The 15471-nt window shown below is 36.2% G+C and overlaps 1 protein-coding gene across 1 annotated transcript in view; it reads right to left on the reverse strand.

Moving 5' to 3' along the window:
• LOC121413734 (protein MMS22-like) overlaps positions 1–15471 on the reverse strand; it is a 72139-nt gene that overhangs the window by 17781 nt on the left and 38887 nt on the right. Inside the window, exons 19-33 of the mRNA XM_041606661.1 lie at positions 14358–14436; positions 13952–14045; positions 13288–13421; positions 12740–12830; positions 12129–12202; positions 11566–11686; positions 10887–10967; positions 10121–10331; positions 9423–9509; positions 8176–8346; positions 7408–7530; positions 5779–5877; positions 4102–4146; positions 3267–3313; positions 2244–2387 (exon numbers count right to left, since the gene is read on the reverse strand). Of these exons, the coding sequence (XP_041462595.1) occupies positions 2244–2387; positions 3267–3313; positions 4102–4146; positions 5779–5877; positions 7408–7530; positions 8176–8346; positions 9423–9509; positions 10121–10331; positions 10887–10967; positions 11566–11686; positions 12129–12202; positions 12740–12830; positions 13288–13421; positions 13952–14045; positions 14358–14436 (1601 nt within the window). The remainder of the gene's footprint in view (positions 1–2243; positions 2388–3266; positions 3314–4101; positions 4147–5778; positions 5878–7407; positions 7531–8175; positions 8347–9422; positions 9510–10120; positions 10332–10886; positions 10968–11565; positions 11687–12128; positions 12203–12739; positions 12831–13287; positions 13422–13951; positions 14046–14357; positions 14437–15471) is intronic.

The raw sequence follows: 15471 nt of genomic DNA on the forward strand, positions 1-15471 counted from the left end.
GGTGTAGGTACAGCTGGAGGTGAAGTCCGTGATGATCTTGGACCTGGCAAGGGGGGGGGGGCGAAGTTCATAATTATTTTGTGTTGAAAAGTATTACATGTAGATGGGAGTAACAGTAACCGACATTCTAAAAAAAATACAGAATAGGTAACATATCTCATTAAACCCAAATGTTTTCTTCACATTACAAAATTAATACCATTACCAGCATGGACTAAGCCCATGGTACCAGCCAGGAGTTAAAAATCATGAGGCATTAACACCATGTAATACACTTATCATGAAAGGAAATATGGACTACTACAAAGTCCATGGAGAGATGTAGTTTTCCAACATTTTAAAGAAAAAGTACCTTTTTTCTTCTTGGTCTTCGACTTTTTTTCTTCATGGTTCTTCGGTTGAGTGGTTGAATGCTGTGTAGTATCAGTCTTGGTATCTTCTGATTAAATAAAAACAGACAAAAAAATTAGTAGGCCTAGTAGATTATAGTCTACAAAGTACAAGATGATACAGTTACGTACGGGGGGGGGGGGGGGGGGTTGCGCCCGTGCCCTCTCCTCTCTTTCAAAATCGTAAAAAAAATCATTAGGAAATAGATGTACTGTCCGTAAAAAAAATCATTAGGAAATACTGTCTGTAGCTAAAAGTAACACTAACATATGCAATTTTTCTGCTTTTGTCAATTTTTTTTTTGTGAGGCAAATACCCTGACAATCAGGATCGAATACCCTTTTTGCTTGTTGTTGACTTGATCAAGAACGCATAGGCCTACTTGAATAAAAAATACATGAACACATACGGTAGATAGGCCCACTGACTATGAAAAAAAAATCCAGGGGCGGGGGGCATTCAAGGGTTCATTATTTGCGGCTGTGCAAGGCAAGGGAAAATCAAGGCAAGACGCATGATTGCAACTCTCTATGAGCTGATCCTTTCACTTCTGGAGATTCCTGGAGATAGGAATGAAATTGAAAGCATGCGTGAACACAGTTGGCCAACATCATAATCTACTTATTTAAATAAGTTAAATAAAAATACAGGAACACATACAGTAGAAAGGCCACTATAAAAAAAATAACAGGGCCGGGGGGGGGGGCATTCAACATGTTCAAGGACAAGGGTTCATTATTTGCGGCTGTGCAAGGGAAAATCAAGGCAAGACGCATGATTGCAACTCTCTATGAGCTGATCCTTTCACTTCTGGAGATTCCTGGAGATAGGAATGAAATTGAAAGCATGCGTGAACAAAGTTGGCCAACATCATAATCTACAGGTGGGCACGTAGCTAATCTACAGATTATTGCATTGCCTACCTTTTCGAAGTTGTGATACCGTCGATAGATCTATTTCTGAAGTTTTTGTAGGCGGCACCTCCTCATCCCATACATCTAACTCTTCATTGTGAATGCCATGGAGTAATTCAGATATTTCCGGGTCCATATTGGTCCGAATGTCTTCCAAAACACAAGTCTATTATCGATTTTAGAGAGGCGAATTACGAAACGAATAAAAACGAAATCGGCAGAGTATACGAGTGTGGTGCTACCGCGACTACTACAGTACTACCCTCGCTCGGCGACGCCCGTGCCCCAGCCCCGGCGCTGGCCGGTGCATACAATGGTGGTTACGATGCAAGTTTTCTCCGTATGTAACGTGCGCACAGGCATCGGTGAAGCGGAGCAGCGAAATGAGATTTCTCTCGGCCGTGTGAATTACGTAACATTACGTCGCATGTCTCTCATCTTGAGCCCGAATCTCGAAGAGATATTTACGACAGCTGATCGAGACCACCTGTTCTTTTAACCTTCAGGCGCGAATTTTAAATCCAGCGGCGGATCTCCCTCTTCAAAGGGCTGGACAGAGTCGGTAGTCCATTTGCTGGTAGGTCCATGCTCTAACTAATGGGAAGTACACATGTGTTTAACACTGTTATTACAGATGGTCAGCTAGAACGAAGATACATACCACTTTCCCTTTGTGAGCTCACTGATAATTGGCTAATGGTGTCACTGCTGAAGGGAGATCTTGGGCTCATTTAAAGGGGTTGGCTTAATTAATAGCACAATGAAAAATATTCTTGCAAAATTATCTAAAACTCTATAAAACACATTTTGATACTTAAAAAGCGACATAAATGAATTAAATACCTGGTTATTTGTGCCATGCTTGTATTCCTCTGTAAGAGCTCAAGCTCTATAAAACATATTTTGATACTTAAAAAGTGACATAAATAAATTAAATACCTGGTTATTTGTGCCATGCTTGTAGTCCTCTGTAAGAGCTCCTGAATAAAGGCAATAGCTTGGGAAGTGTGTGGACCTACTTGCTGTGGATTGCCAGATAAGAACCTATCCTTGAATTCACTCAGCATATACCTCCGCAGTGTGCTGTCAGAGAAAGATAGATTTACATGATGATGAGAAAAGGATTGCAAAGATTTTAACAGATTCTTGAATTGTGGGAAACCTATGACCGGTGGTAGAGGGTCCGGTTCATGAATAGAAAGGAGGTCGTTGGTTGGATCAACAGCTAAGTCATCCCAAAGACTAGACAACTGAGATATTCTGCCGATAGCCAGGCACTTGACATATGAGAACGGAGCAGGCTTAATCATGACTTGTTTCCATGACATTTGCTCCACTCTAAATTTCACACACTAATGGAATAACGAACTTCAACCCTGGATTCAACACTCTACCCTATCTTAAACAATTAAAATTAACACAAACCCCAATTGCAAGCCTAACCCTACCCTATACCTTAGACCAAATAAAGCCCGAAGCAAATGTGTCTCCAATAACTTAATATGAGATGCAGGGCCTGCTGCGAGAAAAATTCACAAGAACTTGAGAGACTATCCTGGGTATGTAAGAATTGATATTATTATTATTACCATTAGTATCTACATTTGTTTTCCCACCAACCTTATTCACTTTATAAATTCCCTTTTTGACAAGTACAGCAACTGCCTAATTACATGTACATATATCTATTTGTAGTGCATTCAGATATGAAAGTGTTTCTTCTTTTAATATTTCATAGATTGACTTTATAGACAGAATCATATCAAATGTTTGTCACATACAGTGGTTCCATTTCATTCATTAAGTTCCCTTCTACCATTGTTTATTCTTTTCATGTCAATTGATGTAAATCACTCTAACATTTGTCAATCATTTTCTGAAATTAATGCACATAATAATACATGGAATAGGTGCACTGCAAGAAAATCAGTAAAGTATACTGCAAAGAGAAGAACTACCAACCTGTCTTTTGAATCCACATGACCTCTGAATGTGTTACTCAATGCTCTCTGTAAAACAAAAAGCACAACCATCACAATCATCCAAGTAGGAAATAACACAAGGGAATGCACAATTTTGTCCTCAATGCACCCCAAAATACTCCATAAAATCCACTAATCCTAGCTGTTTGGAACAACCATTGACAGTCACCAACAAAAATTTACTACAACAATTTTGAAAAATTATTTTTCTTCAACAATTAACGATTTGTATTAGATATACCAAAAAGATCAAAAATATAAGTTCATTTAAATCCTAATATTATCATTTTCATTGTTTGGTATATTACACAATGTGCTATGTAAAAGTAGCCCCCTGGATAAAAAGTTTCAATAGCCTTTACATCAAATAATTACTTCATATCTGGTTATCATAACCATAGTTTTCAAGTTCTGACTAGTAAATAAGCAACTTTTTGAAATTTTTGTAACAACAAAATAGCCTAAGAATAAAGCAAAAAAGTTGACTCAAAGTACTTTATACCAAGTCATCATCACCATAAAAAAAATCCATAAATTTGGCGTTGACATAGATTTAAGTAAAACTTAAATTATCCCTTAAAATTCACATATTTTTGGTAAATCTAACATATTACTGCGATTATCACATCACGGTCTGGGGAAGAATGCTAGCATAAAGTTATCAACAAGACTATGTGTTAAATAAAATGTTGGTGTTAAAACAAAATTGTTCGAAATTTATGCATGACTGATGACTGACATTTTTTGTGTTTTTATTAGAATCCCTTGTTTGTGATATGCACAGTAGATCTTTTTTTATAAATTGACTGGCTTACCAAAAGAGGATGAAGTCCTTCACCAAATCCAGATGAAGAAAGTTTCTAAATCAAATTAAACGATATTTGGTTTGAGTTATATACAAATGGATGCCACATTAGTCAACCCCATAGTATATTGAGTGCATATATTGTAAGAAGAAATACACAATGAGGCAGGTATTTGCCATTTCTCACTTTCATTATTTCGCTCAAGATTTTACAATACAGAGCACATTTCCCAAACATACATAAACCTATGAAACTCCCCCCTTCCCAATACAGATGATGCACGTGTTTCTTTCCTGGGTCTGTGGACCTGCACGGTTGCAGTCTAAACCAAGACAAAGGTACCTTGTGCACATAGTTCCTAATATCCTACTCTATCATGTGCATCGCTAGTATGCTAGAAAATTGAAATATTCTTCACTTCATATACAGTTGTGCTGAAATGTTAGTGAACTCCACCACAAAATGCACTCCTTCATGCTGAGTGTTGAATGCAGACAACAATACAACAATGTTCGGCGAGCCCAGAGAAACAAACCTAATTGAATGTAACATTTCATCACCTGACTTCACAACATCAAATCTAATATATGGCAAAACTTGAACACTTCAAATGTGTTCATTTTCTAATGGGCTTCACTAACTTTTGAGCACCACTGTAACAAAGTACAAATGGAATACTGTACATCCAATATCTGCACAGCTCTGGTGAGTGTTTCATAAAGCTGTACGCAAGTTAAGAGCGACTTTAAGAACGACTGGTGATCCTTTCTAGTGGCAAATGGTATATTCATTGGCGATGGTTTAACGCAAATGAACGGTTCACCAGTTATTCTTAAAGTCCCTCTTAACTTACAAACAGCTTTATGAAACGGCCCCGAATGTGCTACAACTTAACTATGCAGAGTTAAGTTAATACTTAGCATATACATGTAAGCAAGTTGGGGCAGTAGCCAAATATCTGTTGTTACGCTTTTAAGTGATGCATCTGATGCAGAGACTACAAAGAAGGTGCTTTAGTAGTTTTTTTGTTCTTTTTATCGATTCTGTGCAGGTTTTTTGTATGCAAAACTGCCACAGGACATCATTGATAAGAAAACAACTACTAAAGCAAGAAGACAGTCAGCCACTGTTTGTAGTCTCCCTGCATCAGACACATCACTGGTATAAGATAATAGTGCTGTATGATTGTTGTGTGAAAGTATAAATAAAAAATATCCTAATGCTTGAGCTGCGTAGAATTCAGTTCCCCTTTAACTGACAGAGCATAGCATGTTAAGTGCACCTTTAAATCAAATGCAAGTCTTAAATGGGTGATTTCAAGTACAGTGTTGACCTTTTTGTGTTGGTGTTAGGTCAATTTTACTCAATTATAACACCAAACGTAAAATCAAGACAGTCCTTACAAGTCACTCACTAGCTATTGAGATGTCAATAACGTGATCTGGAACAGTTTTACAAACTCTAAATAAGTTTTGGAGCTAGGGGAAGCAATCAAAATTTCAACATCAACACCAACACCAAGGCCAACACTGGACTTGAAATCACCCAATGTGTACATGTACTTCTGATAACATTAGTTCAAGTAATATCTGATTCTTGAAGTTGCCTTTAATTGCACCTTTCTGAAACAGGCCCTTGTAAGCCTTTCAATAACAAGAAAGAAGAGTAAAGACATGCGGAACTCACCACTTTATATCTGATGAAGTAATGACACATGATTTCTTTCAGCTTTCTTTGGATGTAAGAATCTCTTGATACATCATGGAGACCGATTCCTTCTACAAACTGAAAACAAGAAAAAAAATAAAGAGTCAAAATTCACATCAAAAGGAAAGGATAGATACATGTAATATTAAAGGTCCTCTGACACCAATTCCATCTTATTTTAGATACATATCTATCATAAGGTAGTTTTACTTGAAAAATACAAATTTGCCATCGGTTCCTGTGTACGACGAACCGGTGAAGAGTTATTCCATGGAAATGACCTTCAATGGGAACGCCCATTAAAAATTTTCGAAAGAGTTGACCGATCGACCTGTCAATCATTGTGACATCATCGAAGGAAGGTATTCCCGGTTGTGCAGCCGGACGCCTAGTTATTGTACACGTTCCTTGTGTAGTTGCTGTTTCGACCGAGCTCATCCTTAAACAGATTGTTTAGATTTTGATGTGGTTTTGATCATGGCTGCAGCATATCGTCATCACCTCCGTCTGATACTTCGAACGTTGAAGATTCAGGTTTTAATTATTATTCCAGCAATTCAATTTATTTACTTGAATCCACAAGTGCAACCACAATGGGCACTTCACGCTCCAAACGTCAACAACACTCAGCAGCTTCCTTCCCTGACGTCATAATTTTCAAAATTTTCAAAACCAAATCGGGCTGAATTTTTGTGGGTGGGGCGAATTTGTCTAAATTTTCTATATAAAACTGCCTTTGAACCTGATGTTTTTCAGGTAAGATTTTGATGGAATCGTAATTAGTAACCACTAAGCTAACAAATAAATCAGCATCTTTGCTGTATTTCATGAACCTTTAATTAAGATTCATATGACCGCCCCCCCCCCACAAAAAAATCCTACCAAGAATCATGTTCTGTTATATTTTCAAATTACAATTGCATTTAAGAATTGCCAGGTGTTCATAAGGTACTCTGGAAATGGATGTACACTCTGACATGTGCTTGTGCATCCTCCTCCTCCCCTCCTATTACCACCACCACCACCACTACCACCGTCACCACCACCACCACCACCACTACTACTTCTACTCATCCTATCCTGGTTATAACCATACCAGGTGCAGTGTTTCCCTGAGAGCTGCGTGTTGATTTGCAGGATGTAGTTTCTTCAGATTAAACACACCTGTGAACAGAATTAGTTATCATCACCACCACTACTACCACTACCACCACCACCACTACCACTACTACTAACTTCTACCACTACCACTACTACTAACTACTACCACTACTACTAACTTCTACCACTACCACTACTACTAACTACTACCACTACCACTACCACTAACTACTACTACCACTACTACCACTACTACCACTACTACCATTACCACTACCACTACTACTAACTACTACTACCACTACTACCACTACTACTACTACCACTACCACTACTACCACTACCACTACTACTAACTACTACTACCACTACTACCACTACTACTACTACTACCACTACTACTAACTACTACTACCACTACCACTACTACCACTACTACCACTACCACTACCACTACTACTACCACTACTACTAGTACTACACATCCTATCCTTGTTATAACCTTACCAGATGCAGTGTTTCCCTGATGGCTGTGTGTTGGTTTGCTGGAAGTGGTTTCTTCAGGTTGAACACACCAGGGAATAGGATAAGCTCAGTCAGTAAACCAGGCAACTGGGACTGTGATGATCCCTGCAGTACAATGAAGACAATGTTTATCAGAAAAGAACAATGCCTTTCTAATTGCAATTCATGGTACTCATGGGATGTTTGATCCAACTCTTTCCAAATCACAGGAATTTTTTTCTCAATTGTAGAACATCATGGCCCGAATTCACAAAGGTGGTTTTGAAAACCCACGGTTGAACCCATGGTTTATGCAGATTTCATGTATAAATTACGCTTAATTTTGTGCGTATCAGGCGCGTGTATAAAAAATGTCCAATGCTGATGCGCGCCTTTGGCGCCGCTCAAATATTAGGGGGGGGGGGGCGCGCACCCTGCGCCACCCCCCTGGATCCGCCGATGGTTTTTATCATGAGTCCACTCTTCAAACAGTGGACTCATGAATAAATCAGCATACATAACCATGGTTACATGCGTCGAATTGGCACACTGTGACAAAAGCGCACATCAGCATTGGACATTTTTTATACCCGCGCCCCATACGCGCTAAATTAAGTGTAATTTATACAGGAAATCTACATAAACCATGGACTCAACCGTGGGTTTTCAAAACACCTTTGTGAATTTGGGCCCACATGTTTAAAAGTTGTAATATGCACAGATTACCAATCAAACTTCTCCCTATTAAAACATATTTCAAATTTTACTAACCTGTGAATACAGGAAATTGCCACAGTACTTGACTGCCTGACCCACCACAACATACATCCGATTCATCTCCTCTATTGACCTTTGACCTCTAACCTGACTTCTAACCAATGCCACTAAGTCACCCAAGTACTGCAGGGCTGTACTTCGACGTTTCAATTTCTCTTGGTATGTCTGTGTGAATACAAATGCAATTAAAATACTGTCATTTTCAAGTTTTACCACTCATCATGTGTAATTTACAAGGAATAGGTTATTGAATAGAAGATTAACTTTTTTTCTTTTGCCATTTGAACCCATAGGCCCATATTCTGAAGTTTGAAGTTTAACTTAGACCAAGGTCTAACTTTGTGCTAAAATTATGGAAAGCCAAAAATATAAAAAATGTGTTTAAATTGTAAGTTTCTTATGTCAACTGTGCTCTCTCCCAACTCATGAATAGTAAAGAGATTTTATTTATCCTTATGAAACATTTAAGAATGATTTGAGAGATAAATTAGCTGATACATTGAAATTCTACTGTTAGAGATTTATGTCACAATTGGCTATCCATAGTTAAACCACCAGAGTTCTAATTAAACCAGACTTCAGAATACGGGCCATAAATGTCTATTTGTAACTTCTCTTTATCCTGAATGCTTGAATTCTTTCAGATGTGATTTTTCTTTTGCTTCATCCTAATATATGTCACCTTTTGAAGACTGAGGGAAATTGTTAAAATATATGAGAAATAAGGTTGGGCCAAGGAGAGAACCTAGTGGTACTCCACATTTAATTGGGAATCAAATCGATGAATGTTTCTAATAAATTGGTCCCCATAGAGGTCGATTTGTAGCTTCTTTATCCTGAATGCTCAAATTCTTTAAGATATGATTTTTGTTGGTTGCTTCATCCTAATATATGTGATCTTTAACCCAATGAACCATTTGCATGAGTTAACCTAGTCTTAAGATCTACAGAAAATACTCAAATACATTTGTGATAAAAGGGATTTAGAAAATGACGATTATAGGGACAGTGATTTTCTGTTTAAAAAATGGTCTTTTCTGTTTCTGAAAACCTGTAACTTCTTTTCAAACCTGACCTAAAATCGAAACTCTGTTTGTCATTGAGAATGTACACCACAAAAAACATGAATTCTGTTTCACAAAGGTATATTCAATGAATCTTCACATGGAATGTAAAGAACCAAAATGGATTTTCTGTTTTGATTTAATGGTAAATGAAAAATAACTATCCCTACTGTTTACCTGTGCTGATGAGGAATATTTTCCAAGGATGTAGAAGAACCTGAAAACCAGTGGCTGGTTTGCATCCATCATGCTTTCATCTACTCCCTGTCAGTAAAGATAACCAAGAAAAGAATAACATCGTATTTATATGTACCTAGGACAGTCACTTCAGTTATGGTATACATTGTTATAAATCATTCTTATAGCAGAATTAATTGCTAGCTTGTGACGTGTAATTTTTGTTTATTGTATACTTTAGGTGAATCATGTAAGCCTGTGTTAATATAATTTCCTTCTGTTTACAATGGAGTTTCATTTATGGACAATGAACTTATTCTATTCTATTAGACAATAACAATAATATATTTGCAGCTTATGATACAAAATTATCATCAAGAATAATGGGTCTTAAATTTTTAGAATCTTCTTTATTTTATTTTATTTCAGCAAAACCAACAAATTTCTCAGAGGAAGAATTCATAATGATAGAAGAATATAACATTCCATGTATCATAATGACATAAAAATTAAAATTTTGGAGCTGCTAACTTTGATAATCACCTTTTAGGGGGAACATACTAAGGAGGGAGATTTTTCTTGACTACACATAATCCAATGAAAGAAACCAATGTATGAATCAGGCAGATACGACAAGTGCAAATCTGCAGTTTTTCACTTGAATGTGGAAGAAAATAAAACATAATCGAGTGGCTTACCATACTCTTCGTTATGCTGACCACCTGTGGGAGCTTCATGACGAGACGTCCAAGCTCCTGCATCTGATCTGATGCTCCTGGTAGCTGGATGGAGGCATGGATCCATGCCCGTACCAGGAGACAATCCAGGGAGCCGGCTCCTGCTGGAGGATCAAGGGTCTCCAGGAAGGCTTGGTTAGGGAGAAGGTGGCACAGGTATCGGGTCCGGATGCTGCGAAAGAACCATGCAGGGAGGCGGTTTCAATCTTGTTTTTGACCAAATAATAACTTAACATTTCACATACAGTCAACACAAACGCAGTTATTATCACATTCATGGCTTCTATTGTGCGTATGAACACTTTTCGTCAGATATGTATTAATAAGATATAATTATTAACGTCTGGGATCGACATTTAATGTTACCATCCTAAAGACAAGACCAGGGCTAGAATCTAAAATCTTTGCATTGGTTGATTGGATTTTTTTGGCTCCGCTATTAATTCATCACAAAAATGGAATGACCAACTTCAAATTTGTATTTAACACTATACCCTATCCTAAACCTAACATAAAACCCAATTGCAACACTAACTCTAACCCTATATCATAGACGAAATAAAGCCCAAATAAATTGTTCCCAAAGCTAATGTCCTGTCACTGTTACATTGAGTTAAACAATTCAAATATAATTTTTCAAAATTATTCAATGAAATATAACTGATACAAAGATATCCTTTAGATGTATCTATCAGATAATTGACATAAAGTGAGGGATTAATTATACCTTGGATTAACCTTGTTGGTTTGTAAACCAAAATACTGGAAGAGACTCCACACTGGGGTCTCTGGTCCACATCCTGATGGCCTGGAAAAAAATACAAAACAAACAAAAAATCTACTGATCATGTGGTTGAATTTATTAATGGACAAATTTGGTCTTATTGTACTTTTCAAATATCCACAAATCACAATTTCATCAGATTTCTGAAAATCAAACACAAATCCTGCCACATGATCACCATTATTATTCTCAAAAATTTACAATGTTTTTTTGCATTGATCAAAATGAAGGAGAAGTACATACATGTACACATATTTCATCTGCTAGGTGTAGCACCTCGCAACTTCAAAACATCCACTGATACCAAATTCTGTGCAAAAGGCATACTAGTGCAGCGAATGATAAGTGTATTTGATATGCCAAATGGGAATCCACTGTGCACCAACCCCATGGGCTCGGCTGGCTTCGTGCTGAGTATGCTTGCTAAGTTCAAATCCCCAAAAGATTTTGCTGCATTGTTTCCTGCCTTTTTTCTTTGAAGTCTTGAGCAACTTTGGAGACCAAATTTGTGATGATCAGATACGTGGTTCAAGTTTCGACATGATCTGAGAGACCCCTCCCTGACTTTATACACTACCAAGATTGCCGGGCCTAGTTAGGGTATAGATTCTTATTAACTTACATATCAGCTGCAAGAAGAGTGAATCCGGCAGCTACATCAGCAAGCTGTGAGGGCGGGGTCAGAGTGGTAGAATGCTGTTTCACGAATGGATAGATGTGACTCCATAGGGCATCAGACATTACTATAGTAATCATATCAATTTTAAAAAAAATTAATCTAGTAATGATTTGACCAATATTACACCAATAAACTGATCAAAAGAATTGAAGTGAAATGACTTGACTGAATTGAATGAATCATCAAACAAATAAATTTGTCTTTTTCATATTTTTTTCAAATCTAGAACAGAAAGTGATTTATCATATCAATCAATGAATGAATAATTGAATAACCATACAGGTGGATCAATTCCTTCTATGAGTTTTTAATTCAATAAATCCAATATCTTATCACTTATTCAATCAATCAATCAATATCAATAGATCTATTGATCAATTGATCAATCAATCTTCTGTAACTAACTACAAATAGCTGAATTCCACTTATTTTGCATGAATAGCAAATCTGGGAACACACATCATTCCAGAAGAAACAAAATATTTCATTCTATCGAATATTCTTACCTTTGTACTTTGTCATCAATGGACTTGATGTCTTATCATTTGCTGCTTGGTTGGTAAGCTGTTTATAAAGGCTTCTGTAGAATCAAATACATGTAAAATCAAATTACAATGCAGAATGTAGATTTTTTTATAGCTTTTAAACTAATGTAATGTATATCCATTCAGAGCAATGAAAAATATTAGTACATGAAGCTTGATTTGATCAGCTGGTATTAACGAATTGCCAATATTGACATTTTCCTCTCCTTGCTACAATTCACTAAATTCATAAAATTTGTGTATTAAAAAATAAATGTATATTAAAGACCAATAAAGAATGTCTTTACATGTTAAACATTTGCAACAACAAGTCTTGAGTATTTCTTCTTCCTTCTACAATAATGTAATACATAAACTGACTCCTAATGAGGAAGACTATTAATCAACATGGCCATATATTGCAAGCTGATTGAGAGTGAGAGCTTCTTTTTTGCCATATGTATAAAATTCAAAGAAAAGACTCCCAGCATCTGGTGAATTTCAATATTTCAGTTATTCTGAAATATTGCACCATTCAAAATTCTGCAGAAAATTTTGTGAAACACCCCCCAAGTTGGAGCACATAGTCTTACCTATGTCTTGCCATAGTAGTTTGCACAAACATAAGAACAGATCTGATTTCTTGGTCCCCTGATGATGATAACAGTTCTCCAAGGCCACTGGCTGAAAGAAAAACAAAGCAAATTGATTCCATTTTTTAGTTTAGTTCCAATTTCAATTTGATTCATTTTCAATTTGATTCCAATCTTAGTTTGATTCCAATTATAGTTGGATTCTAATCTTAATTTGATTCTAATCTTAATTTTATTTCAATCTTGAATATATTCTACTCTTAATTTGATTCTAGTCTTAATTTGATTTCATCCTTCTTTAATTCTCCCTTTGATTCAAATCTTAACTGGATTCTAATATTAGTTTGGTTCTAATCTTAGCTTAATTCACATCTCTCATTTAAATTCCATGATTCAAACTCCATTTTATTCAATCTTTAATTGATTCAAAGTCAAGTTTATGCATTCTCAATATAATTCTAATCTGATATATATCTTTTTCATCAATGAAAGAAGGGTTATGATAAAAAATAAAAGGATCTAGAGATAGCAATACTCTGTGAACTTACCAATGAACTTGTCCTCTGAAAGATTGAGAAGGTTACTGGAATCAATGACTTCTTGAACTCCTTCCAGGTAGCAGACGATAAGACTCCAGTAGTCTGACTTCCTCAGTGGATCACTCTTGATCTGATTGTATGCCCTGTTCAATCGAAATTCAATAAATATTGAGGTTTAATAACAAAAATAATAACAGCACTTAGGTTTCCTTTTATACTCAAATGACACAAAGTTGGCACAAAGAAAGTAAGAATGATACAAATCACAAATTTACATACAATAACTACTAAGGCAAGATAAACCAAAAAGAAATATATTTATGCAATAGAGGATTGTCAGGGTACCGCAACACAAAGGTTAGCGATTAATCGTATGCTTGGTTTTCACGATTGATTGTACATTGTAGTCAATGCAATCAATCGTAGAAAAATGTTCTACGATGATTGATAAGCTTTGTGTTACGAGCCCTAAGTGTACCAAAAGAATCAGTGACAAACCAATGCTAGCAAGCAGAAAATAAATAGAAATGATGTGTTGTATTTGTAGTTAAATCAAGTTGAGTGTATGAAGACATTGTCACTCGTGTTGCTGACTAAAGCACATTACATTGGGATAATTCAAACACAAAATATCAAATACAACCAGTCCAGAAAACTGGCAACCTATCATTACCTCACAACAGTATTGAAGGAAATCATCAGTTTATCAGCGACAAGCTCGAGATCAAACTGACGTTCTTCATGGATCAAACACAGAGCAAGTAATCCTGTATAAAAAAATATGAATAAGAATCAAGGACTAAACATATATCTTCTTGCTTCCTCATCAATTCTTTTTCCTTATAAAAATGATAAAAATGATAATAATGATACTAATGGTCTTTATCTTCCTTTGATTCCTTCTTTCTATTCTCCTTCTTTCTCGTCTTCTTCCTTTCCCATCACACTTCATAGCGGAAATACCTCTCATAGCACAAAAATTTTACTATTGACAGTTGATATTGCTGAGTGCTGGGTACATGCCGTGAGGAGAATTTGAAAATACTGTAATAGTTTTGATCTGATTGTGGTGTACATACCTCTCCAAATCAAGAGCCTTCTGCTGATGTTCACATTGCTCACTGGAACCAGATCTACAAAGTCAAGTACTCTCATTGTCTGTTACAAAAGATCAGGAAAGAGAGATGTAAACAAAGAGTGGGGGGGGGGGGATAAGAGGGAGAGAGAGAGAGAGAGAGAGAGAGAGAGATAGAGAGGTTATCAAAATTTGAAAATATCACTTCTATTTTAATACAATTTTTAATGAGGAGGGAGAAACAGACATAGAGAGATGATCAAAATTTGAAAAGGGCAACTTTTGCTTATTTCATTGTAATCTTAATTAGGACTATATTGGGGGCACTCTTTTTTCCTTACATCTGTGGGCTAGTGGAAGATGAGGACCAGGGGCCCATTGCAGAAAGAGTTGCAATTAATCACAACTCTAAAAATCATGCATGAATTGATTTTCGACCAATCAACAGCTCGCATTTCGGACTTGCGACTGATTTTTTTTTATTGAGTTTAAACGCAACTATTTCTGCAACGGACCCCAGGTGGGTGTTTCATAAAGCTCTTCTTAACCCAAAAAATGTTGGGGGGGGCTGATTCAGCCCCTCCCTTCGACATTTTTCTTGATAAATCCGCCGCGCGAAATTTTTTGACTGCGTCACTCTCTGACTTTTTTCCATTCAAGTCTCGCGCAACTTTTGAGACCAAAATTGCGACCCCTGGGTACGCGGTTACGAAATTACGCAACATTTCATAAGTGCATGCAAACTCAAAATTGCACAAAAACATGAATATGTGTACAAATCCAATGCAAATAGAGTTTTTAGACAAAATTCATAAATGTATCATTATTTTTCCTTTTACGGATTGAAATCAATTAATTCCATCTTATTTATGGTCCATATAAAGTCCCTGACAATTTCCATTGAAAAAACAATTAAAAACAAAAGTCAAAAAATAAAGAAATACATAAGAAATTTAGAAAAAAATAAAATACATAAGAAAATAAATGCGATTTTACAATTTTTTTTAGTACATTTTATCAGATTCATATCAAGTGTCTGTTTACCAAAAATTATTATTTTAGGGGCATTATTTAGTTAATTAAAGCAAACTTTTGATTTTACGCATAAATTAGCATAA

This window comes from Lytechinus variegatus, chromosome 4 (genome assembly GCF_018143015.1).
Source record: "Lytechinus variegatus isolate NC3 chromosome 4, Lvar_3.0, whole genome shotgun sequence".
In the NCBI taxonomy this organism is placed as follows: Eukaryota; Metazoa; Echinodermata; class Echinoidea; order Temnopleuroida; family Toxopneustidae; genus Lytechinus; species Lytechinus variegatus.